At 43.7% G+C, this 26,320-nt stretch overlaps 1 protein-coding gene and 1 long non-coding RNA gene across 26 annotated transcripts in view; one reads left to right on the forward strand and one right to left on the reverse strand.

Annotated features, from left to right (window-relative positions):
• Positions 1 to 26,320, forward strand: part of LOC116654444 (uncharacterized) — a 108,996-nt gene that overhangs the window by 64,266 nt on the left and 18,410 nt on the right. For 13 of the 25 annotated variants that reach the window (XR_014946026.1, XR_014946070.1, XR_014946002.1 and 10 more), the window contains 2 exons: positions 22,193 to 22,305; positions 24,708 to 24,851. The exons of 4 other annotated variants lie outside the window; for them this stretch is intronic. Coding sequence is in view for 7 of the 21 variants with exons in the window: in XM_085546962.1 (XP_085403088.1) it covers positions 11,690 to 11,938; positions 12,234 to 12,396; positions 22,193 to 22,254 (474 nt within the window). In the remaining 14 variants the exon portion in view is untranslated. 8 more of the 25 variants (XM_085546918.1, XM_085546868.1, XM_085546829.1 and 5 more) reach the window with 6 other exon arrangements.
• Positions 10,260 to 15,590, reverse strand: LOC146762250 (uncharacterized). Its single transcript, XR_014946158.1, has 2 exons — positions 13,158 to 15,590; positions 10,260 to 12,849 (listed from the first exon to the last, which is right to left on the reverse strand). It is a non-coding gene; the product is annotated as an uncharacterized LOC146762250 (long non-coding RNA).

Genomic DNA, 26,320 nt, shown 5'->3' on the forward strand with positions numbered 1-26,320 from the left:
AACATTGACTGTGCCAGAGTGAATTTGTGTATCTACAAGCAAACATAAATGGAATGAGTGGGGCATGGGGAATTTCCAGATCCCAAGGTGAAAATGACTTCAGAGAAGTGTAGACAAGTTTGAAGCATTACTGCTGCAAATGAAAGCTGCTGGTTCCTTTTCTGCTCCTACCCAAAAGTTTACTTTCTGGCAGCAGAGATGTTTATTTTTTAATTTTTTTTTTTAATTATTATTTTTTTCATGAGACTTAAAAACATGAACAAAACTGCATGGATTTTATGAAGTGGGATGTTTTCTCTTTGGGATCATAGGATTTAGGTTGAACGGGACCTTAGGAGGTCTGTAGTTCAACCTCTTGTTGAGTAGAATTGACTGTCACCGGTCCATTTCAACCTCTTGCTGAGTAGAATTGACTTGTCACTGGTCCATTTCTGTAAACAAGCTTTTCAAAGCAGTTACGATTATTTAGTGGAAAAAGCTTCTGGCTGATGAAAGGCCTATTAACTGATCAATTAATTCAATGAAAAGTTTTCAGTCAAGCTTGTCATTAAAAGAAATAACTGCTTTTCCAGGAGCAGGTGTGATAGAGGCAGAGAGGATAAAGGGGAAGAGCGGGCACCAGCAGTGAACTTGGTACTTCAACCAGTCATCCCTGTATGGATTTTCACCACTTGCCAAACGTGCCTTAGACTGAATTGTAAGTTATTGTACATCATTACTACACTGCATCTCGGAGACGTGTCTCAGCTCAGGAGTCAGCTCACTGAAGCTCAGGGAGCTTGGTCATGTAAGACTGCTGTGGTTTGAATGACCACTTGAAGCATGACATGTGTTCTGCCTGTTTGCTTTCAACATGTGTGGGTATGATTAATCAGCCTGGTTGGAAAGTGTTATACTTCCACGTATTTTTTTAATTGCTGTTTTTTTCCGTTTGAAAAGATGAAGGAAAGTACCTAGGCAAGGCCTTGTGCTCTTCTATGGCAGGTGGTTGTAGGACAGGCTTGCTTTCTGTCACTGCCCTCTTCAGGACAGACCACAGCTCATCTTTCGCATCTGCGTTACGCCATTCTCTTCATAACTCTTTTTCTTCTCCAGTTATTTAAGCCATGTCTTCCTTTGCAGTCCCCTTAACAAGGCTTCAGTCCATAGTGGTACTGAGAGGCATAGTCCCATCTTCATCCTTACTCCAGGCTTGGACCTTCCTTGAGGACAGGATTCGTGAAGCCAACAGGGAGGCAGCAGAAGAATACATCAGATTGCCCTTCCAACAGAACTGTGTTCTATACTGGATTCTGCTGTACTGGACTAGTCTTGCCTGGAAGCACTAGAGATCTCCTGATAGAGAACTTCACTAGATAAAGCGTTCTAGGTATGTCAGTAGTTCAAGTGACATCAAAATGTGGTCTGTTGGGTTGTTAGTTTGTAGGAACATTCATTTCTTAAATTCCTTTGAGATCTGAAAGGAGAACAATAATGTAATTATCAAATGTTCGTTTTCTGATTTTCTGAATCTCTGTTTAGATATAATGGACTGACTTCAGGAAGTCTGAACAATCCCAAGTATGACCAAGTCTCATTTGAGCTCTGTTATCCCATGGAAGGTGGTCTTGCAAGGTCCCTTCCAGCCTGGTTTGTTCTGTAACGTGTTTGTTAAGTGTACTTGGTACTTGAAAGGGGAAATAAAGTGACAGAAATTGCAAACTTGAGAGAGAAGTGGGAATGTATTTCTCATGTAGCTAATAAAGTTCAGCAGGATGGGAGAGAAGAGTTCCTGGGTATCAACTGAGGCCTTTGGAGGAACATGAGTGCGTTTACTGACGGAAGTAAATCTGTGACACACTGTAGAAGTATCCAGCAGATTTAGATGAAGAAGAATGCAGATAATCCCTCTGAAAAGCAGGAAGTTGAGTTGTTAAAATCAGTCCTTGCTGCAAGTTGTGGCTCTCAGCACTGCTTGGCACTGCCACTTGGCCAAGCAGCATCTTGGCACAGAACCTGACCTTGACCAGGAAATTGTTTTCTCTGCTGCTCAATGTCAAGGGGAAGCTTCGCTTCCCTTTGAAGGCACACCTGGAGAATATAGTTTTAAAATGGATTTTGCTTAAGCAAGTTTGTAAACGTTTGTCTGGGGGACAGCAAATGATCTTCAGCTTTGCCATGAACTGCCTCTTCCTTTGATGTTGTTGTAGCTTCATTACGTGGTGTTTACGTTACTGGGACAAATATCTCCAACACAAAGATTTACGAGGCAGCTTCTGTGTTACAGAAAACGTAGAGGAGAGGAGAAACCAAGTTTTATATAAAAATCTCTACCCTTAATCCATAGAGTAGATTTACAAGATAAAAATATATTTTCCTGCAGGATTTAGCCCATGTTTTCCCTTGTAATATCAGCCATTTTTCAGTTTTAATGAAATTGTTCTTCCTTTTGATAAAAGCTCAATGTGCAAAGTAATTTCTCTTCTTATGTTGACCCATCGTTACAGTGGAAAGAAGGGATGTCTGAAACTCTGATGACTATGACTTAGTTATGGGGTGAAATAGAAGCCAAGGGTGTAGCTGAGAGAGTGTAAGGTTTTAATCTCACACTGACTGCAGTGGTAGCTGGTAAAAATAGATTTTGTTAAAATACATTCTGTGTTGTTTTCTGATGGACTTATAGTAGACAGCAAAACTGAGGGGATGAACCTGTCCTTTGGTTGGAGATGGTCGTGTTTCTAAGCACGCAGCTATAATGAGGTAGCTGCAGGAATAGCGAGTGATGGCATCGCATCATTACTAGCAAGGCATTCCAAATAAAAGGCAGACAACCTTGCAGGTTTTTACTTCTTCCCTGTGGAACAGCTGTTGCCATTGTGCAGAGGGGAGCTGGGGCATGTTTTGTAGGAAGCAGCCCCAGTCAGGGTGTAGCATTGCTGAGGGAACCAGATAGAAAAGCCAGTGCTGTAGAGGTGTGCAGCCTGATGTTACCTTTGACATTTCTTCTGTTCTTTCAGCACACTGCTTATTTTCTGGGAGCATTCGTCTGTTTTTCTTGCAAAGGAAATACAAAGACTCAAGGATATAAGTGGGACTGAGAAAAACAGCAAAGCGCAGAGAGATAGGGACTGGAAAGATGGGTTTAGCTGAACACTGTGTTGCTCTTAAATAAAAGCATGAAAGTGCTTTCAGATACATTGGGTGCTGATGAGTCTACTGAAGCACACGAGGATGCTGAAAGTCAAGTTCAGCTACTTGAGGCAGCTCCAACTCTCTGAAAAGGATATTTGCTGCAGGTGAACTAAGTGAAAACTCCATTTCATTCTGCTTTAGTGCAGAAGGAGAGGAGATAGGACTGCAGGATGAGAAATGTTAAATGAGAACTGCGGGTAGGTAGATACAGGGACAGGATCTGTAATTACTGACTGGCGTTTGGAAAGTACCCTTGTTCTCTGCTGGCCTCTTTGTGAAGCCACGTGATGCCAACCTACTGCAGAGGAGCCACGGTTTGGTGCCAGCGATTCATATCCATTTTGTGGAGTAGTGGAGATCTACAGTGATTAACTGTTAAGTGTTGTTATTAATGATTCAGAGCTTTTGGCTCCTCTTTCCATACATGGATCATCAGACTGTCTTTCCTTGCCATTTTAAAATTATTATCTGAATGACCTGAATGTCTTCGAAGTAGCTTGAATTTTTGTTCTGGCGCGGGCTTTACAAACAGAATCTTTCATCTGATACACTTAACATTAATTTTGCTTTTTTAATGGGATTCTCTTCTCCCAAATTTACATGATTGAGCTTGCAGTCTGTTGGTGATGTTCTCTCCCAGCGATAAATTTGCCTGAGCATCTCTTAATATGTGTTGAGCAACACGTAGGTGGCTGTTTGCGTGTCGTGCTCTTCCCCAGGCAGATAAACAAGGAGGGATTTGTGTGGCTGTTGTTCAAGCAATACTTCAGAAAAGTTCCATCCTGCCTGGATGTCACTTCTGTTGTTGTACTTTGCTCTTGGTGACATCACTGGTGGCAGCTAAGAGAAGTGCATTAATTGTTCGATGGTCTTTGAACAAGGATGTTGACTTTTCCCAGCGGCCAATCGTGCACAGCCAATTTAGTAGAAGAAACTGTATGTACCATAATAGGGTTACGAGTATGAGTGAGGGCAGAGTTAGCCTGTTCATGCAGATGGGAGATAAATAACTAAAGAGAACTGGGAGTGATGTGAATCACTTCTACATTTTCCAAGTCTCCATTGATGCAGATGGCGGAATCAGCTCTGAAATTAAAAACCCGCTACTTCATTGAAAGTTCTTTGTGATGCCTCTAAGGTTGGTATTCTCATAGGGAACAATGCTGTTATACAGGGTTGCCTCTGCAAGGTGAGGGTCCAGGTGGGGCCTGGACCCTAAACAGCAAGGGATCAGGAGGTGTGAAGTGCTCTCAGCAGAGGTACAGGCAGATTTCAGCTGACTGTAGCCCATACCACAGTGCAAACACTGCCCTCGGGATGCACTTCTGGCACTCGCATGTGAAGTGTTCACATTAATTCCGCAGAAATGATCCCTCCTGATTTCTTCAGAAGGCTATTTGTGTACATGTGGTTGTCAACTGGGAAGAGGTAGGCTCTTAAGGAGACTCTTGTTGCTAACCCTTCATATGCTGAGAGCAAGGCTGCACGGTGGGGGAGTTTCCAGAGAAGTTATTTCAAGCGAAGCAGCGCTGCAGGAACAAGGGCAATGTCATGAGCCTAAACTCTGTGCTGTAATAGTCACATCCTCCTTAGTGTCCTTGGGGTCCTTCCTCCCTGCAGTCAGCCTTTCTATGCGGAAAGAGCTCAGCAGTGCCCATTTCATCTTGCTCCTTTCACGGCCATCTCGTCTCCAGAAATCAAAGTCTGCGGTAGCACTCACAGTCTGGGTGGTACTGAGGTAAGCAGGAAATGTAGTCCAGAGCTGGTAGTGCACTTTGACCATCATGCCCTTAGCCATGAGATTATTCTTCCTTCCTTATAAGCAAACATCCTTTTATTTACGTAGAAGGATACTGCATGATGAAATCTACTTTCTGCTCTCTGTCTGACTGTGTTTACTTCCCAATTAATTTGATAAAGAGTGAAAATAGATCGATCGCTTCCTTTGCATGTTGGCCTGAGTTCTTCACTTAATTCTCATACACAAGGCCCCTATTGCAGAGCTTCATTTGCAAATTGGAGCAGGATGGTTGTTAAATGCAAACTGTAAGAGACCACGCTTGTATTTTTCCACTTAGGAGGAGATAGAGGAAAATCTGCACAGTAAGTCATTATCAAAAAGCTCTCGTTTTCCAAGATAGCTTTTACAGTAGCTTAAAACAGAACTTGAAAATTGATTCCTTCATTACTCATGTGACAGGGCTGTGGAGTTCCCAGCTTCCTTTTAATAAGGGAAAGCATCCCAAGGTAGCTGTGTGGAGTAGGGCAGATGAATCATGTTTTGGAAGTGTTAGGTTTTTTTTTCCCTCTGACCATAAGGGAGGTCCTTGTGGCCAACCTGGACACAGAGTGAGATTAATCCCAGTTTTCAGGTCTGCTTCTCTCTTCCTCTTTACAACACAGTGAATTGGGTTGTCTCATTGGCTTAGGCAAAATGTGAAGCAGATTTTTCAAGGATTGCAGTTTTAATTTATTAATACCTGCCATTTTATCCACTGCCAAGTTTTGCGTTGGGGTTGGTAATTATGCTGAGAAATGAGCCCACCTATCAAAGCACTTGCTGTTCTCATTTAAAAGCCGTCAAAACATGGTGGGCGCCTACTGGGAAGAGGTTTGGTGCCGTTCAGTTGAAACCTGCATTTTGGGGCAGCCATTGCTTTCAGTGGCTTTGAAAATGGAGTTCATTTTACTTTAGTCTCCCAAAACTCCTGGCTTCCAAGCATTAATGTGTCCTGCACCCATATTCCCAGAGCTTAGTCCTACATAGAGAGTGAAGACAAAGTGTTGGGGTTTTTATTTTGCCACAGCGCTAAGGGTGAGCTGTCCTTCGTTGGAAGGGATGAGGCGATGCTGCTTCTTTCATCTGGACAAGAAGTCTTTGCTGTTGCCCTTAGGGTTTATCAGCAAACTTTCTTTCCTGCTCAAATTTAAATTGACATTCTTTATTATTTTTTTTTCCACCTTGACATTATTGCCAGTTCCAAGGACTGAGTCAGGTGCTGAAGCAATAATAGTGAATTTTTAATCCTCTTTTTATTGAAATTGCATGGGGCACGTGGGGTGCAATGCCGTGACAAGTAGAGTCTCTGTGTGCCCACGATCGTTACAATGGTGCTGAATTAACTTGTTCTTTTTGAGGGAATGTTGGTTGTGGCAGATACATGCTTGTGCTCATGCACTTCTAAAGTGGGTTGAGTGAAATTAAGAAACTGGCAGCAAGAACAAGCAAGAAGCCTAAAGGAACTGATGCTGCCAAATGTTGGCATCCATGTCAAGGCTGGTACCAGGGCACAGCTGGGCATACACCAAAGCGTATCCAGCACAGGAGATGACTTGCCCATGAAGTTGACTCAGCGGGTCGTGGGCTGCTCTGTGTTTGCTTATCTGACGTGGAGTGCTCGAGTCCACCGCCATGGGATGCTGAGTGCTTGGTGTTTTGAAGAAGCTGGGTTCTGTAATGAAAAAATGTGATGCTGTGTTGTGGGTAAAGCTTCTCCTACTGTTAGGTTGTGCCCTGAAAGCTCTCTGTCACAGTGCTGGAGCTCAGGGCTCCTGAAGTGCTGCTCTCAGCTTGCTGATGTGCATTGCCCTCTCACGTGCACCTTTTTTACATCTAGTTACCCACGTATCTTGCTTCAGCTGCTGTGGTATCATTTTACCTGTACTTTTCCATCCAGTGCAGGGATAGCAGGATAAAACATGGTGATGCAGAGTCTACTGTAATTTTACAGATGCCGGGAGTCTCAAATGTGCCATCTGGTGGTATAAACACAGCACTTCAAATAAAGGGCACTCCACAAATTCCCCTCTCTTGTACTCATTACTGCTGAATAATTCATTTCTTTTGGACAGAGGTGAACACTTAGAGTCCTTGCAGCCCATCAGTATTTGGAGTGTGTGGAACTGAGCTCTTTGAGGGCTATTTAATCAGAAGGTGCAGGGAATTTTGTAGTATGTTTTAATATGTGCACGCTCAGGACCTTCATACCAAGAAAACTTTATGCTGGCGTTGCCTTTCCATTGAGCGGCCTTTGCAAACCAAATAAATCTTAGGGTTAAAACCTTTGTGGGGGGGGAGAGGGGAGCAAGAATGGAGCAGGAGATAGCAGCAATAATGTGATGAATCATTGCATGGTTACAGAACGCCAACAGAGCTCTGTTGTGAGGAGCCTTGCCTTTGCAGATCAATGCTAGGACATTCTGCACTGCAGCTTGAACCTGAACTACTTTCTCTCTGCTAAAGGAGGCTGTGCCAAATTGCAAAAGACTCAGAGATCACACTGAAAACCTACTTCATCAGCAAAAATAGGCCTCACAGTGAGGAGTGTTAAAAGGCAGTAGGTTTACACCGTAGTTTGGTATGTACGTGCAGTGAATTATGGTCTGAATTAATCTGTCCAGAGTGTTTGTCTTTACTGTTACCTTCAACTCGAGCCCTGGCATAGAATTCAGGTTGTGCAGGTTGAAGTTTGTGTGCTTGCTGTTCCTAGGATTTTTACCTAGAGGTCATTGTGTCCTTTATTACGGCAAGCACGGAACTTGCCTGCTGTTTACACTGGATTATATGATCCGTCTGTTGTAGCTACCAGAGTAAATCAGGAGAGTAATTCTCTTTCTCTCCATACCCCTCGAGTTGTCGTTTTAGTAGTTGGAATATTGGAATGGAGCCTCTCCTGTCAGCTCTTGCAGCTCCTTTGTGCGCAGTGCTTGCATGAAAGCGTGTGAGACCAAATGTGGCAAAAAGATTTCCAACCCTGGAATTGCAAACTGCAGATAATCTGGGAGATGATTGTAGAAAGAATTAGAGAAGTTAAACATGTAAAAAATAACCAAGCAAGCCAAGTGGGAAGAAAACCAAGTGAAGTGCCAGTATTAAGTGCTGGAAGTGCATCTGTCCTAACTTGAGGTCTGCTTATATAGCTTGGATAAAATGTAGGAAGAGGATTAAAAGAAACCAAACCTGGAGTTGAGCAGCATCTCTTTGGCAATCTCTTCCAAAGAAGATTGGAGTGCTGCGCTGTGCTGAGCGCCATTCAGAAAGGTGAGGTTGGGCTCTGCCTGCTTAGTCATCTCATCACCTCAGTGCTTGGGTCTGTCTGTTCCCAGTGCACTCATAGTGCCATCAGGGTTTCTGGCCTAAACTTCACAGCCTGCACGCCTCAGGAACCCATAGGAACAGGCCCTTAAACAAGATGAAGTTCAGTTTGCATCTGGTTTAGTCCTTGCGCTGCTGCAGCATGGGGGTACAAAGCAGGATGTAGCTAAGGAGAGAAACCCCAGGAAGTGCTGTGGAAAGCGCCTGTTTTCATCACGTGAGACTGACTGATTTATTGATAGTGGAGTGGGTACCTTGGCCTTGTTGGCTGTGTCACTGTGTACACCAACTGCATCCGCTCCAGGGAGCAGTGCTTTCCCCCCCGCCTACATGCAGCAGAGATGTTTTCCTGAAGCAGACCTTTTTCATGTTCTCTGTGTTTCAGTAATACCGCTATAAAACATCACTTGCAAGCTTCCATTCTTGTTTGCAGGCTAACTCACCCTGCAAGCATGTAGTCTTGCTGCTTCTTTGTGAAGGAAGAGAGCAGTGAGCTCCTGAGTATGATGGGGGCAGCTGGGGCCATGATTGAGGAATGTGCATTCTTGGGCTGAGCAAGATCATAAAGATATACCCTTACTGCCACTGCACATTTATTTTTATTAAGAAGCGTGGTCTTAAATCAATAAAGCAGATGCTCCTTACCTGTCACCATTCCTTGGGCTGAGAACAGTTCGGTTTTATGGCAGGATTTATTTGACTGTACAAATGGGATGTGGCATTTGACTGCAGTGCAGGTCTTTTATTAATAACATTTAACATGGAGCAATGTAATTTCTTTGCACCTACTGCTATGCTGGCTTAATTTTATACGAATTAAGTTTCTACTTCCTTGAAGGCCTTACATAAGCGTTAGCTGGGAAGCAGTCCATCCTGTTCAATTGCAGTAAAGGAGCCGACTCAGAGTGGGCTCTAAGAAATAGCCATAAACACGTTTATATATAGACACTGCTATTAGACAAGAAGCTTTCTGAAGAAACCTTCCCTATCATCTAGGATCTAGTATATGCCATGGAGACTGTTGCAAGCAGGTGTTGTGGTCGACAGAGGCAAGAGCTAAACAACAAGAACATCATCTCTGTAATGACTGCATGCAGAAGGAGCTGAGTATCCAATGGCTGTCTGCTTTTGCTGTAAGAAGGACATTTGATAAAGGGATTTGGAATCCTTCAGCATCCCACATGTGCAAATCCAGGTGCCGTGCATGTTATATTTGGATTTCTGCGTTGTTTCGGATCCGTTTCGAGTCTGTTTGGCAGCAGCCTTGTGTGGTTTGACCCTTTGCTTTCATTGCCTGTACCCAATTGAAGGCGAGGTGTGACAGCCCCCTCTCCCTGTTAGTCCCTGCTGAGCACCGAGCTTGGGAACAATGGGAATACAATGGGAAGATGGGCTCTGGGAGTTCTGTGCTTCCCATCCATGCAGGATTTGGCTTAACTTGGGCAGAGCTCATGGATGGGGCTCGTATTTTGAACAGGTATTTGTACATCTGACCAGCAGCACAGGGGCTGTTTCCTAATCTTTGTTGCCAGCTTGCATTCAGCATCATTTGTCGTGTGCTCCCATAGAGTTTGGGCTAGGTGCGGGACAAAACACGGGAAGGCTCGTGCTTTTGTGGTGGATTTATAAGGGTGATTTGTCATTCGGTGCCTCCCCTCCTTCCTAATGAGTTGAATAGTTAAAATATGTTAATGTCAGTAGATGTGCAAGAAAGGGTGAAGCAATATACTGACGCGTTGAATAATTAGACCATCTCCCATGCAGGGAAGAACTCAAATATGAAACAGAAACAAGAAGTGCCTTTTTCCCTCCCTGTAGAGGCACCAGGTCTGGCTCCTTCAGCATGCAGAAGCAGGTTAGACAATTACATCTTTAGAATGAATTCATTTTTGTCAGAATTCCTGAAGATGCAAAGCATGATGTGTTCTAATTGCCTTTTTTTTTTTCTCGCCTGTTTGATGTTGTGGGTTTTCTTCGCTTTTGCAAAGTTGGAGTCTTGTTCTGGATGGCTGAATTCATGAGCAGCCTATTTGTGATGGAACAGCACAAAAGTGTGAGCGTTTCTGGCCTGGATTCATGAATACCATCCTGGTTAACCAGGATTCCTTGCTGAAATCGTAGTGAATTAGCAGGAATCATATAAAGGGAATTTCATAAAGGCGCAGGACATTGTGGATGCTTTCCTGTAGCATTTTATTCTGGCATAATGCTTTATGTTTCTTAAGAAGCCTATATCTTTGAAACAGGAGCTGCTTACTAACCTCAGGGATGGCAGCGTGGTGGTGGGAGCTGCTCTTGTGCGGTCTGTCCCCGCTCTGGCCCTGCTGCCACGAGCAGGCGTGCTCATTTGTGAGGTTTCCTTGTTTGATAAACATAACACTTGGCTTTTGTTCTCTTACTTAATCATTTCCTTCGAAGAGTTAACTTCCCAAGCAGCCACAGATTAGTTCTCTCAGTTGTTTTAATTGTTTTTCTTGTCACGCACAGTGGAGGTCCAGTGTTTGTAAAATGTCTTCTTTTATTTTGTCCCCCTTTCCATCGCTGCCTCAACGACGCTGGCATTGCAGGCTGAGCTGTAAGGCTTGCTGGCATCTACTCATTATTACTGAGTTTCACTTCTTTGAATATCAGTGCTACAGAACAGAGTACTTTTCCCCGAGGGTGATGTGAGCACTCCGGTATTTTCTATTTCTGCACTTTAGCACTGGGCTTCCACGTGCTCACCGCTGAGCAATTTCCTTTTGTACTGCTGACAGGTGACTCAAAAGGCAGGAGGAGCAGATGTCTGCGGCGTCCGCTGGTGGCTGCAGCCTTAGGAGATGAGTTTTGGAATCCCCATCAAAGTCAGGATTAGGCTCAGGATCCTCCAGCAGCGCCGAGCCCGCCGGGGGAGTGCAGAGGGAGAGGAAACCATTCACAGCGACTCATCGTGTGGTTGGGTGATTCAGGGGTCTGCTGGTGACGGTCACAGAGGCACGTGGCTCACTGCACCGTCTTTGTCTGCTGTGCAGGATGCAAACGGTCTCCAAACATTAATTCTACCCTTTTTGATTTTTTTTTTTTCATCCGGTGAATTATTTCCAGGAAGGAGTTTACTGTATTTTTCTGGAATGAACGTTGTGAAATTCTTTTCTTTACAGTGGGCGAGTTTTCAGCTGGTGATTTATCAACCAAGTATTTTATGGGATCGCAGTTAAAGGCTCTTCTATAACAAAAAAAGACAACCCGGCGCGATAGGGAAAGTAAAAGTGTCTTGGTTTCCAAATGATGGAGGAATAACCGAAAGAGCGAGTTCTTGGAATAGTAGCTCCATTGGCACTCGTTGGTGATTTCCTGCTCGTTTGCTGAAAGAAGCACTTGGTGATGTGAGTAGGTGGTACTAAAGGGTTATTACGAAACCAATTTCAACCAGACATTTGAGTCATGGATCAGGAAGAAGGAAAGCGGCTTCCGAGCTTTCTCTTTGTTCGAGCTGAGCGCACCGGAGGCACGGGCAGGATATTCTGTGTTGGTGTGGAGAAGGATGGAGCAGGTCTGGTGCATTCAGTGATGCTCCCTTCCTCGTGCCACCGCGTGCTGCCATGGGCAGCGAGGATGTGGGCTGCAGGAGATGGCGGCAGCACGCAAGGTGCACACGGAGCACTTCCCTGCCTGTGGCTCGGTTTGAAACACGTAAGTAATTGCTCGTGGCTTCTCCCAGACGTGAGAGACAAAATGGAGCTGTGTCAGGATGAACGTCTGCGCCAGGGCAAGCTGGTTTGTTGGAGCAGTTTGGTTCTGTTCTGTGAGCAGCTGAGCTGCCACTGGCAGCAGACAGTTGGCTTCTCCATCAGGGGAAAAAAAGAAGAAAGAGGGGGTGTTTAAGGGAAATGGTTTGGCTCCTAAACCGAAGGAATTGTTGACCTACTGACTCAGTTATGAAGAATCAGGGAAACGGTCTTATTGTGGTTTCTTTTGTTGGTGGCAGATTCAGAAGACATCTGTGAGCGTACGGGTAGGACTAGCACAGGAGAGGTGCTTCTGGTACCTGCTGCTTGCTGCGTGGATTTTGTGCCAGGCAGGAGATGAGGTGCTGACTGCTCAGCAACACCTAAGCTTGATTTCTGATGCTTTTCCTGATAATGGCAGTGGTAAGTTTATATATACCTCTCATTTTCGGTGCTCAGATGGTATCTTATTAAATGTAATGGAAAGAAATTTCCTCCCAGCTCTGTGAGCATGGCAAGGTATGTTGTTGGTTGTTTTTTCTCTCAGAAAACGCTAGCTATATCTGCTGGAGTGCAGGAATCTGTAAATAAGGGGGCAAGCTCAGGCAATCGGGTTGACAAAAAACAGTCTGAAATTGCTTTTCCCTTCCAGCTTCTGCTTACAAAGATGTGCTGTGTTGGTGCAGAGCAGAGAGATGGGCCAGCTCTCCCTGCCCCAGCTTTGGGATCGTAGCATCCCTGAGCCTCTGCTGCTCCGCTGCTTTCCTGCTTTCTTTGCTGCAAGAACAAAGCTTTGGTTTATTTTGTATTTCATATGAAAATCAGATGTGCGTTACCATGCAGTAAATCCAATGGTACTTTTCCTGAAACGTTTTCCTAGAATAGAAATAATGATATTTTTAAGTGGCTTTGTAAATCTTCTGTGAACAGGCTATCAATTAGTGGTTTTTTTCAACAAAAAAAACACTAAAAAACCTAAATAAAAAATGACGAATGTTCTCTTGGCTGGAGGGAATCACGTTGGCTGTTGGAACTGAGGCTGGAAGTTGTGCTCCCTGGATCTGCCTGTGACTCTACCACTGCTTTGAGGGTGTTTTGTTTGGAGGAGGGGTCTAACGGAGCAGGTCGTTATTTATTCCTTAGTTACCCAGTCAGTAAAGTGAGGGTAGTGATGTTTAACTTACCTTCAGCTCTTCATCAGCATTATCACAGTGCTTGCCTTCCAAAGAGGAAGCTGTTTTTCTGGTATGTGATACCGTAGCTCTTTTGCTTTCCAGAAAATCCTTCTGCATGCATAGATGATAAGAAGATAGGGAAAGCAGATGAGTGCTTATTTAATTAATCACGCTGGGTGCCGCGTCTCCTCCAGACAGCAGTCACAGTTAAGTGTTGGCGCTGCGTGCTCACATCCCAGCGTCAGGAATGCAGAGTGATGGCTTTCCTGTCCTGGGTGGGTGACATGAGGACGTCTTGCTCTTCCCAACCCATCAAGTTGTGAGTTGTAATACAACGCTCAGCAAATATTCTCCCCCCCCCCCCCCCCCCTTTTATGTTTTGCAGTGGCAACATCCCTGCGGAGCTGGGAATAAACCCAGCGGTTAAATAAAAACAAAAACCAGAAGGGAAGGTTTAGCATTGTGCTGGATTTCCTTTCCTTAAGTGCTTCCTTTGGACCGCAGGAGAGGAGCTTACGTGCACGGCGAGTTTCTAGTGAGCAGTTGTACCGAACGGAGTGGGAGGCAGGGTCAGGGAAGAGTCACTTGGTTGTTATGTGGGTGTGAAGAGCCCACGAAAGGGAAAGGGCGGAGGAAAACATTCGACTTGAATTAAAACAACAGGGAATGTTACGTGAATTAAATATTTGAAGGGTCGGTTTCTGCCAAGTATTTTTGTGAATTAATGCGTATCTTCTAGAGACCATTTGTTCAGCAATAAGCTTATCAGCGTGTTCTCAGGAGGGACTGTGTGTAAAAAGAAAAAGAAATCCCTGTTTTCTTATCACTTCAGATAGAGAGAAAGGAAGTTGTGGATGTTTATAGCCCCTAAACTGTTAATTGTTAAACGTAAATTGAAGCAGCAGATCAAATATCCTCAGCTTCACGTGGGAGCGGTTTCGTTTACTAAGAAATTGCAGGCAGGACCCATTTAAGGAGAAGCAGTTTTAGATTCTCAGGTAGCTGTTGTGTACCCACCTGTAGAGCAGGAGGGACTGCTGCTCTCTGAAACCCTCTGCTTATGGGGAGCAGGCCCTTAGTACTGTCTGCTCACCTAAAATGAGTGGAAAATACAGTCTTGTATTGTGGATGCTGCTGAATTTGTTTTGATTGTTTCTGCACCCATGTTTGCAGGATTTCTGTTTTCTTCCAGTTAAAATGTCACTAAATAGAGGATCTAAAATAAATGGTGCAGAGATTGCTTTGTTTCTCCCCACCCCCCCTCATGCTTTCTGTGATTATATTGACTGAAAAAATGCATCACGCAGAGATTGGTTTAACAGCGCTTTCTCTGAAGCAGAAAACTCCTTTATTACATTAGTAAGTGGAAGACTTGATGCTGCAAAAAATCCTTTATCTTAAGCCATGTCTTTCTTAAACACAAGCCATAAATTGCATGTAAGGAAACAGAAACAAGCTGAAATTGGATACACAGGTGTGTAGTATGGGTTATTTTTCTGTAGTATTTTCACTAAAGCTCCCCAGTGCTTGATGTTTTAGGTGCATTCAGTCTCTTTATAGCATTCGTTTGCACTGACTTCTGAGGGATTCCCACCTGAAAGCTTGCAGGCAAGGTATAGAGACACGGTTGGCTTTGCTTTTCTGTCTGTATTGTGATTTCCTAAGTTCTTCATGGCCTGTAGTGATCCAAAGGCAGAATTCGTGGCTGAAGTTTGCCTCCAGGATGGTGAGCTCAGAATTGAACCTGGAAGAGAAGAACGCTTCCTCTCGTATTGTTCTGCTGGAATCACAGTCCAACATTTAAAACAAAAACAATCCATCAAGCCAGATAAAAATATATGCATACCAGCAGCACAAGACATGAATAGGAGCCATTTGCATCCATGCAGTTTCAGAACAGACCTGTGGCAATAATCATTGCTCTGCTTGCTTGTTGGCCTCTCTTATACATCTGCTGGTAACCTGGCCTGTTGATTGGCAGTGCTGCTCAAATTGCTTTTTTGCCCTTCTGATCAAAAATCTGGGCACCTCAGATTTCTCTTTAAGGACCTAAGCGGCTACTGAAACTCCTCATATGACCTGTTACTACAGGCTCCTGTATATACAGTTGTATTGCCAAAACATGAGGTTGGCAGCAGTGAGTCATAACTGCAAAGATCTCAGCTTTGCTCTTTGATTTACTTTTATCCACCAAAACTTAAAATATTTCCAAGAATACAGGTAGGTATGTGCTGTTCTCCTGTTAGGGCAGAGCTCTCGCTTGGCTCTTCAGTGTATTTACATAGCTCATAGGTTCTATCTTTTCAAGCTTTAATGTAAAAAGGAGCTGTGTGTACTTTTTATCTAATCTTCAGTGCATTAAGCACGAGCAGTTCCTGGAGAAGGGATCACGGCGTGGAGCTCTGCCCCTTCTCCTGGGAGTCTCTGTCTCATGGAGTGATATTTGCCCTGCAGTGCTTTCTCTTTATGGCTCTGTGAATTCGGAATTCCTCCCTATGCTGGCACTGCTCCAGTGGGAGCACAGAGGGCGGCCTCAGCCCGAGCTTTGCCTCAAGTTTACTCTGTAGGAAGTGGGATTTGCGGAAGGAATAATGCCCAGCTTCTGCAGAAGGAATAGGCCTCAAACTCCTCTCCCACAAGGAAAGGCTGAGAGAGCTGGGGCTGTGCAGCCTGGAGAAGGGCTGCGAGGTTGCCTTGATAGCATCTTGTCAGCATGTAAAGGGGAGCTGTAGGAAAGAAGGGGACAGGCTCTTCAGCACGGTCTGTTGTGATAGAATAAGGAGGGATGGCTTCAAGGTCAAAGAGTGAAGATTCAGGTTGGATATAAGAAGAAATCTTTTACAGTGAGTGTGGTGAGGCACAGGAACAGGTTGCATAGAGATGTGGTCCATGCCCCATCCACAGACACTTAGAAGGCAAGGCTGGATCAGGCCCTGGGCAACCTGATTTAACTGAGCATGTCTCTATTCATTGCTTTGGTGTTTCTTTGTTTCTCCTGTATTTTTCTAGTAGTCTTTATTCTTCATTTTTTTATTGTTACGATCCAGTTTTCTTACACATTTAGAATGAAAGATGTGCTCGTGCTGTTTGTGTTTCTGAGCTTTCTATGTGAATGTTCACCATGTAACTTCAAAACAGCAAAACACGTGATCTGAGAAGCAATCTGGTATTTTACTGCAAGGGAGTATTTTCTGAGCACAAAAGTCAAGGGCATGTAATGGGAAATGCCCTTTAGAATAGATCCAGTAGTGCTAATGCTTCGTTACATGTATGAGTAAAGTTATTTGCATGCATAAATGTTAACAAAGTTGAACTCGTTACCATCAAATCTGCTGTCAAAAGTTGACCCTGAACATTTTGCAAGGAAGATGACGATTGTCTCTTCAATTACTAAATTCTGTTTTGCCTATTTAGGAGAGCTATACACAACTCTAATTACCGCCATTCGCATCAGGATCTCTGATGGCAATGTAACTCTCAGCGCTGAATGAACATGGTGTGGTATAACAGCAGTATGCAGATAGGAGGGCATCCTTTCAACTGAAGACTTTGATTATCAGATTATTATCAGACAATTGAGCTGGTACTGAGGTTGGCCAGCCGTCTGCTAAGCATTCCTGCGGAACTACAGAGTCATAGATGTTAAGAGATGGAAAGTGCATTAGATCATGCAGACCGCCCTCTTGCCAGGACATGTTTTCTGCTACATTTTTTCTTCTGTGGTTTACAGCTAGAGAAACTCCAAGAACTTGGCCTTCAAACTCTGGGACTCTTTTACACAAAACTTGATGGCACGTTTTTTTTTTTTCTTTGCCTGATATTTGGCCTAAAGTTTTCAATTTCTTTGTTTTATATCGCGTTATTTCAAGTCCGTGCTCTCATCTTTCAATCATTCTTCACTCTGTGATGCTAACAGCCTGTAACTCTGAGCAGAACAGAACAATGTGCTTGTGAATATTAAAGCATCGCTTGCCCAAATGCTGCCCCTTCAGTTCAAAATGGCACGTCAGAATGGTTTTGTGTAGAGGTGTTAGGCCAGTGTCAATAAAGCGATTCTTAACTCTGTTGTGGCACTGAGGACGTGAGCTTATGTAGGTACATCTGTGTAGCAACGCATCACAGGGGGAAAGAATAAAACAGCACTTAGTGACAGAAATACTGGAAGTTGTATTGTAGTTGTCTGCATGTTTATTTTCCCCCCTCGCTTTCCATTATCCCCTATTCTTCTCGAAACCACTTTCTAACTATTGTTTCTTTGCAGAGTTCCATTCGTTTTGGTGGGATCTGGAGGTTGCTTGTTTGTTGTTTGTTTCTCAGTGCTTGGTCTTTTGCTGTGAGAAGCCTTGGGTGCCCAAGCAGGGTTGGCTTCAGCATTTCCAACATCTTAACCACAAAGAGCTTGATCAACACCCCCTAAAATAAACACTCCCTGACCATAAGGAGGACAAATGGGCATTGTTCTTGCCATTATACCCTGTGGGAGAGAGGCCAGTTGGTGTGAGCTGGCCCATGGCCCATGCTGTCCTGACTCAGACCAGAGTTCCTCTGGTCATACCCCAGTGCCTTATCCCAAACCTCCATTTTCTAAAGCACTGTAACTGTTTTTCATTTCAGAGTGCTCCAAATGATGAGAGGATTACGTTGCAGGACTCCAGAGAACTCGAGTTTTTTGTTTGCTTTCCATAAAACCACCTAAGAATCTCCATACAAGCTAGGGATATTGAAGCTAGAGGTGAGGACAGGAATGTTATAAGAGATTAAATTACTATTAGAGAGTGGCTTGAAGGTATTTGGGGATTGGATTGTGTAAGCAAATGGGGAAATGAATGAGAAACGTGTAACTGGGTGGCTTAGTGTGATTGAGTAAGAGAAAATGCGAGTGGGCGGGTAATTAGACTGGCAAGTGAGAGAAGAGGTAGGAGTGGGTGAGTTGATGGGTCGGTATGTGGCAAAAAGGTTGAAGCCATTTCACGGGCCGACTAACAATACCTGAAGGAATGGCAAAACCAACATCACCCAAGGCTTGGAGGCATCATGACGTGCTTGGGTAGAGAAGAGATCTCCAAGACTTCTCTTGCTTTCCAACATTGCATCCAGCTCCACTGCCTCAATCTTAGTGCGTCTGGTGAAGAGTTGTTCTTGCCTTACTCAGGTGGTTGTATTTTGTTGATGTTCGTGCAGGAATATGTGAGACGACCATTACTTGATGGTGGTTTTGACTCTTAATTAAATGACAGAGAAGCTAGGTGAACTCAGCATATGCTTTAGCATTCATTTCATTTGAATGAATGTAACGTAAAGTATTTTTAAATAGTTAGCAAACCATGACTGACAACTTTAATTAGATATTTTTTTCTCCTGCATCTGGTATATTAGTTCACTATGTCTAATCAGTAATAGGTTTTAATTTACCATGGCAGAGTTTAAACCCTAGCTGTGACCTTTTCAAGTCAGATACAGTTGGGCTATTGTTGAAGGTAATTGCTGTACTATTCCGTTAAGGTACACTTGCTTGTGTATGGTATGTTTTCAATATTTGTTGTAATAAAGCAAGTCCTTTTGAAGCCCAAATAGGATTGAATGACTCTTGCAGAAAGTTACAGGCTTTATCTTAGCTGCCAAAAAGGTGTGTGTTTGCTAAGGAATAACTAACACACTGTGTGGGATTGAAATACCCTACTGGAGACCAGGCCCTGCAGGTCTTTGCATCAAGTAACCAGGCAAGCTGAGAGTTTCACCTTGCTGTACCTACTTCTTGAAGAAGATTGCACTGCTCTCCATGGGCTCTAACTGCAGGATGAAGGCCTAGCACACCACCCAGCTTGCTGTACCAAACAGGGTTGCTCTGCCATAGTCATTTTTCTCATCTTGAGCATCACCTGTTGCAATCTAAATCCCCTCCGAAGCTGTAAGTACAGTCACGCAAGCTTCTGCTCTAGTCTGTTTAATCTTTTTCATCTGAGACAAATCCAGAAATACTTTGCTGTACTAAGGCAGATGCTGTGCTGGTACAAGAACTCAAATCTCTTGCCCATGTTCAAATGCCGTAGTAACTGTGTGAAGTAAGATGCAGAGGAATGTGTGGGTATGTTTAATGCAAGCCTGCTGGGTTGTAGATCTGTCAAAGCCCCACATTTGCATTACTTACATAAGCACAAATCCCAGTAGTGTTTACGTGTGCTTTGTGTTTTAGGAACTGCAGGAATTGAATTGCTGGGGTGAAAATCCCCATCTTATTGCCATCAGAGGGACTGCTTAGAGGCTGGTAAAGTACTGACAGTTGCAGCAATAGCTAGAAGCTTGCTTGCTGTTACACTTGATATTAAAACTAACCACAACAGCCATAAGAGCAGCAAGTGTCCTCTGTGGAAACGCGGGTTGTCGTAAGATCCTGAGAGTAAGTAGGAAAGAAAACCTTGAAGTTTCTTTTCTGTTTAATTAGTTGTTTGTTTTTTTGGCGGTGGCAAGGTTACAAAGCATTTGCAATAAGCATGCTTCGCCTGTTGCCATTTTTTTTTTTCCATATGGGTGTGTGCTTCCTTTTCATTATGTTGTTTTTCTTTTAGCGTAGCCGCTCCTTTCATTTTTAGACCGAGGAAAGAGCTGCAGAAAGAAAGCTTTCATAAACGCCGCCGTTCTGATCATTCTGATCCTTTATTACCTGAAGGGGCGGTTATGGGAAGCTGCTACAGGGAAGGAGGTTTACAGTTTCCTAAAGGTTTGGGATTGTACGATGAAGCAGCGTATTTTAGGCACTGCGGAGAATGTTCAGAGCAACATGGTTGAAAGGTGCGTTGCTACATCCCTTTGGCTGAGCTTACTTGACTTTAGTTCTGCCCCACAGAGTTTTCTGAGCCTTGGAAGCTGTCATCTTAAACACAGAACTGGAATAGGTTACCTAAGGTTTAATCACTGTCTTAATCGTTTCCTGCTGTTGTAGAGCAGATTTTATGATACTATCTCTCGATACTTTCATTGCTGGGCTTTTTCTGTTTGTTCAAGGGACGTGCTTGGGAGAAAGTGAAGGAAAACACTCCGTCTCAGAAAGAAGAAAGTAATTAATGCTGTTAGCTATATTGACTGTAATGCTGAGATAGTGTCTGTAGGAAAATAGCCAGACGGCTTAAACAAGAAGTAAGAGTATTTTTAGCAGGCTGAAGCAGCTTAAAATGCTGAAATGGGAGTAAGGGCAGGGCGGGTGGTTTTGGGGAGAAATAAAAACTGACAAAGTCACTCATCCCATCCCTTGTGATGCTCTGAATTTCTTCTTTTTCTCTCCATATGGTCAGTCATGTGTTCCAGTTGTGTTTGCTGCCTTAAGACTGTAGGTACGTGCAAGGGGTATCTTATTTTCCTAATACTAAAAATAGGAATATGTAATAATAATGTCTTGGTAGTGCTTCCAACCTGCAGGACTCGTCACACCCTGCATTAGGGTTCACGGCTCCCTGTTATGTGTTGCTGTGTTCATGGATGGAGGCTCCAGCAATGTGAGTTTCTTAGGTTACAGCTGTGGTCTGAAGGGTTGTTCAGAGCAGCTTATTGTCAGAAATAGGATTGTGCTGTTCCTCTGTCTTGCTTGGTCTGGTAGAACCGGTCTGTTTGTCAGAGAATGATTTGTCTGCTTAGAAAAACACGCAGTTCCTTGACTGGAAGAAATGCTTCAACACAGAATAAGAGATTTAAGAACCATCTTCCTCTGCTGGCTCAGGAGATGCTGCAAGATTAAGGGGTCTGATCTGAAAGCACACATACAGACCACGTCATGGCTACACCCCAAGGTGTGAGATTCTGTCAAAAATGGTATCTTAAGTGGTACACCCATTAAAATGTGTGTAGGGGACTGACATACAGCCCTTTATAATAGGAAGGAGACCTTCTCTCTTGAGTCACGTTAATAGAATTGTGTCAAAGAGTGGGATAACTGTAATATGGAATTACGGGAGATTAACCTTTTCCGTCTCAGAATCTGTAACTGAGGTTACTTTCTTTTTCCAGAACCCAATGTGCATAGTAGTACTGGAAAACAGCTTGGATCTGCTGCCTCCCAGGCTTAGTAACATTATCAGATATTCTCTTTACAAATTGCTTTTTAAAACACAAACGTGCAAATGTGAATGCGTTCTGCAAATCTAACCTGTGTTTTAAATCTGTGTGTTTGGAAGAAGCCCATAGAATTATTTCCTTATTCTTTTCAGTAAATGTCTTCTAATTTATTATTCTGAGGAAAATTCAATGTATCTGCTATGCGCGATGATCTGCCTTTCTGATCTGCAGATGCACAGCCTTGCATATCTTGTCAGATCAGCGTAGCAACTGCTTTTACAAAGTACATGACAATGTGCAACCTCCTATCTGAGAACCAGATCAGACGAAAATTGGGACTCGGTCCAAGAAAATAAAATGCTGCAATCAATCTACTCCCTTGTGTCAGCATTCGGATTCATTTCTGTTACATACACTGCTGGGAATGAAAGTGGAAAATACATGCTGCCATCCAGAAACAGATTCCTGAGTCATGGAAGATGGCTGAGATGGGCGTTGTTGATAGGAGTTGCTTTAAGGCTCCCATTTTTTGCAGATGCCTTCTGGTCTGACAGACGCTGAAGGCACTGTTCTAAGCCTGCATGACACTAAGGAAGTCACTGCGTGACAATCCGGATGCCACGTGACTTCCCTGTTTACAGTCAGCTCAGCTGTAAATATATATATATGCGAAACAGCAGCAGCAGAATTATCTACTCCTGTCATAACATCCTCTGTCTGTGTGGTCGTCAGTCAGCCTTCCACCTCCCCCTTTAGACCAGTGGGGATTTGCAGCATTCAGTCCCTGGAAGGCTGTATTTAAGTGCTGATGGGTTCAAACTGCCTTGACCTCTTGCTCAAGAGCACGTGTTTCCTTTCAGTCTGCCTGCTTGCCGCTATTCTTGGCTGCTGGCCGGCACCTTTCCTGTCCACAGGCACGTGGCGCGTGGGCAGGTGGTCTTCTCATCACCCGTGTCTTGTGTGCTTGCTGCTTAACCCTGTCATTTCCCTTTCCCCAGCCTTAGCCACCATCTCTGCAGTGGGCTTGGTGCTAGCAGATGAGTCAGCAGCATTCAAGTGAGGAGGATGGACGGTCCTGAGAGCCACTGCCACCGCTGTGAGCAACATTCAGGTGCGTAGCATTGCACAGCGTGGCACAGGGTCGATAGCGGTTACAGCAGGAAGTCTTTCAGAACAAATTGTGTTCTGGAAGTGATGTAAGGGCTCTTTTCTAGGCAGAGCCACTTGCCAGTGTCTAATCTGCACCTTAAAGCTCTGCTTGGTAGATCCAAGCTGGCAGTTGTGTCTTCCTGCAGACATGGAGATGTCAGTGTCAAAATATCTACCATGATAAAGAGCAGTGGAACCTTCCGTGTCCACAGTCACATTAAAAAGCGTTCATTCCTTTTTGTAATTCTCACTATGCTATGGATGTACAGGGACTACATGGGTGGCATTTGGCGCTGGTGCAAAGACGGAATAACTTTGTACATTCACCCATACCTGTTTATGAGCGCACAGGGTAGGGTTCAGTTGCTGGCACATGAGTGATGCTTCTGAGACACTTCATGGGACATGCCCATGGGGCTGGCAGGTACAACAGGAGTTTTCTGGGAGTATCCCAGTGTTGTGGAATGTTAGTTGCAGGCCAAGTACAGCACCTGACGTGACAGGAGGCATAGGTGCTATTCTTAGGCAAATAATTCTGGTTCTGAGTATCCTGAGGGGTGTGATACTGCTCTACAGGTGCTGCTGTGTTGTTTGGATCTTTACTGGGTGTTTCCTGTGTTCTATTTCATCCACACATATGGAGAAACAAATAGGAAGGAACACTTTCACATCCTTGCAGTGAACATCTCAGAACTTGTGACGGTGAATTGGGATGCAAAGAAACATCAGCATTTTTTGTGCAGAAGAAAATCATTAGGACTGGGGCCAGTAAATTCTTATGAGTGTGATAAAACTTGGTGCTTACATTTTCCATATAAATTCATCAAATCATCATTGAATGGCATGAGTCAGAAGGGACGTTAAAGGCAATCATGTTCCAGCCTCCAAATTTGAGTATCAAGATCACATATTTTCCCATTAAGCTTTTAAAATTTAGTTAGAATTTGTGGTTGTGTTTTGTCGTATCGTGGTAGTAAATAGTGAATTGTTCTCCTGTGGGAGTAGAGCAGAACATACATTTTGAGCCAAACCACTGCAGCACCTAAGAAAATTGGGCTTCTGTTTTTAATTGCCAATTTCTTTCTCTTTCCTGTCAGCCTTGATTTAAAGGGGGGAAAAGAAAAAATCAACAAGTCCATTGTGATGTTTTTTGATGAGGTTTCGACAGAGATAATAAAAGCATAGTGTCCCTTTTGTGAAAGGAGTTTTTAATTATTGTTAATTGTACTTGCTAGCTTCATTTCTGAAGGGAAGCGGAGGTGACCTCATTCGAAAACTTGTCAGTCTCATGTTGGTGTCATTCACCGCCTGGAAAAGATGTTGTTCTTTTGTTTCTTTTTGCTTCTTCTTAATGAGGAGCTGTCAACTGGCCTGATGGTCCCTGCAGCTTTGGAAACACTTTCCATACTCGGTTTCAGTAGTTTTCTTGTTTAGGAAATGTTCAGCTTAAATGACAGAGCTGAGCTACGTCAGAGGAGCGCAGGAACAGTAGAGGATTTCGGATGTGTGGTCAGCCTGTCTGCTTGATAACATCTCTAACAGCAACGAGTACGAAAGATCTGGGGAGAGGCTGTGGAGTTCTTGTAAAGGACAGTTGCAAAGATTTGAGGGATCATCTGCCTTTTTTTTCATACAAATTAATGCTCTTGAAGGTTTTCCATTATTTACCCAAAGGCCTCATTTGTGAACCCTTAGAAGATCTTGCCTCTGGTGTTCCTGTGGCATTGAGGTCTGTGCTTGACCTGTGCTTAGAAATGCACTGAGTATTCCCCCACTTTGCAGGCCATAAACCATGCAGGGCAGTGGGAGTTCTGTGTTTGTGCACATTGCTGCTCTCAGTGCATTAATACCAGCGTCCAGTTGGGATTGTATTATAAATAGCTAAACATATACATAGTTTTAGTTCATTGTACCTTTCTTTACATTAGAAGGATGAGCAGCGGTGCTTCCTATGTCTCTCTTCAGAGTTCTTCATTTCATGTGCTGCTTCTTTGTTGCATCTTAAACAAACCATCTCTAAATACCTGAAACTTTACAGTTCCATTTCAGTTAACCCAGTGCAGTCCACCTCTGTGTCTGCTGTATATCTCTGCTTTGCTGAAAACCCCCATTTCTCATCAGTACCTCCATACTCTTTCATAAAGATGCTATGACAAGCTCGGCTGGCAGGTTAATTCCACCTTTGTTGCCTATTGTACAGCAATACATAGAGTCAGATTTTCATAGCTGTTGTCTTTTAACACCAGACTTAGAGTGAGATCGTTATCAGTGAGTCTCCTGAACCCCTGGGTTGGAATCCTTACTCAGTTATTGCTCAAACAAACTCTTGCCAACTTTAATCACTCCGCTTCTTTTCTGTCACAGGTGTTTGTTTAAAGCTGCTGATTCTTCCTCAGTACCAAAACTACTGACTTGGAGACAAAGAGAAAGGTGCCAGCAGGTCTCTCTGCAAGAGAATAAGTGTTCCACAGTTTAGTTTTCTAACAATGGCCTGGAGAAATCCGTGAGGTCAGTGAGATGTATTCAATGGATATCACTACTTTGCTATACTGAGCATTGCGAACCACAGCCTGGAGCACCCAATTCATCTCAGTCCTTTGCTTTTTGCTGCTCATTATAAGACAGGTTCCAGTTCTTGGCAATATGAGACATTAAGGGCTGTTCAGTTAGAACACTGAACTCTGGTCACCTTACACCAACTTGATTCTGTCCTCCTTTTTGCCATCTGTAGCACGGGGTTAACAACTGCACCTTAAAGGTTTATGCTGAAAACACAGGATGGTGACATTTTGTTAAGATTTCTGCAGTTTAGTCAAAATAAATGCTTAATAGAAACACTGTTGAATTTTTCCATCTCCCAGACAGAATCGAGTTTGGTACCTTACATTGCTTTATCCCTGTTTGTAAAAGGTGTGGGACTGTTCTCATCTTCACTTCCATAAAACGGTAGAATCATTTGAGTTGGAAGAGACCTTAAAAGGCCATCCAGTCCAACTCCCCTGCAGTGAACAGGGACGTCTACAGCTCTGCTTTCTCCAAATCCCAGTTATCATGTGAGGTGCTCTGCCTGCTGAAGGTGCATTCAGACAGAAGCTGGTAGGTTGTAGTTTCTGAAATGGTGGTTACCATGTCGGAGAAAAAGCAAGCGTGGATGTTGTGGTAGCAGATGCAGAGCTGTGGGAGAGCAGGTTTATTCTCGTCTTTCACTTCTTCACAGCTCCCCACATTGCTTTTTGACCGTGGGCACGGGACACATAGTCCTCATATAGGCAAAACTTGAATAAAAAAGGGAAAACAACTTAAAACCGCCCTAGGGAAAAAAAAAAAGAGAAATGGCGACAAGAATACCAAAGGATTGAGCAACCTGGGCATGTTGTTTCTTTTAAGGATTCTGACTATAAATGACGTCACTTACATAGCTGGGATGTTTGTGAGCACTACAGGGCTTGGAAAGGGAAAGCCAATCGGAAAAACACTGGGAAGCTGAACAATTTGTTATGTTTTATGACTCCGTGGTAGTTAATGGGGCAGCTGTTACTCATGCGCTGTCACTGCACATCTAGAAAATTCCTTTGGGTTTCAAAACTGGCAGGAAAAAGTAGTTTCCTAAAAACCACTGAATTAATGAGACAAAGCCTATTGCTCAGTCCCGGACAGGAAGGGTCAGAAGCAGAGTTATGCACAGCTCACAGTGTTGGAAATCTTCCCTGCGTGATGTTTCAAAGAGCACAAAGTGCTGGGGGGGGATTAGTGGTGCAGAAGGCAGGCTTAGCATCTTTCTTTCCTAACGCACTACTGTCGATATGGGGAGAAAAGAGCTTGATTGGATTGTAGCAAATCCTTTGTTTTTCATTCCCTTTCCTCCATAAATGTCTGGTACTGGGGTGCAGAACTACTAAAGAGCTGGGATTTGAGGAAAGCCTGTCTTACTGGTGAGCAGTAGCATAGGGCAGTGTGTCAGGAATACTGAAACTTGA

This window comes from Coturnix japonica, chromosome 1, assembly GCF_054131305.1.
Source record: "Coturnix japonica strain WE chromosome 1, WE-NBRP24, whole genome shotgun sequence".
NCBI lineage: Eukaryota > Metazoa > Chordata > Aves > Galliformes > Phasianidae > Coturnix > Coturnix japonica.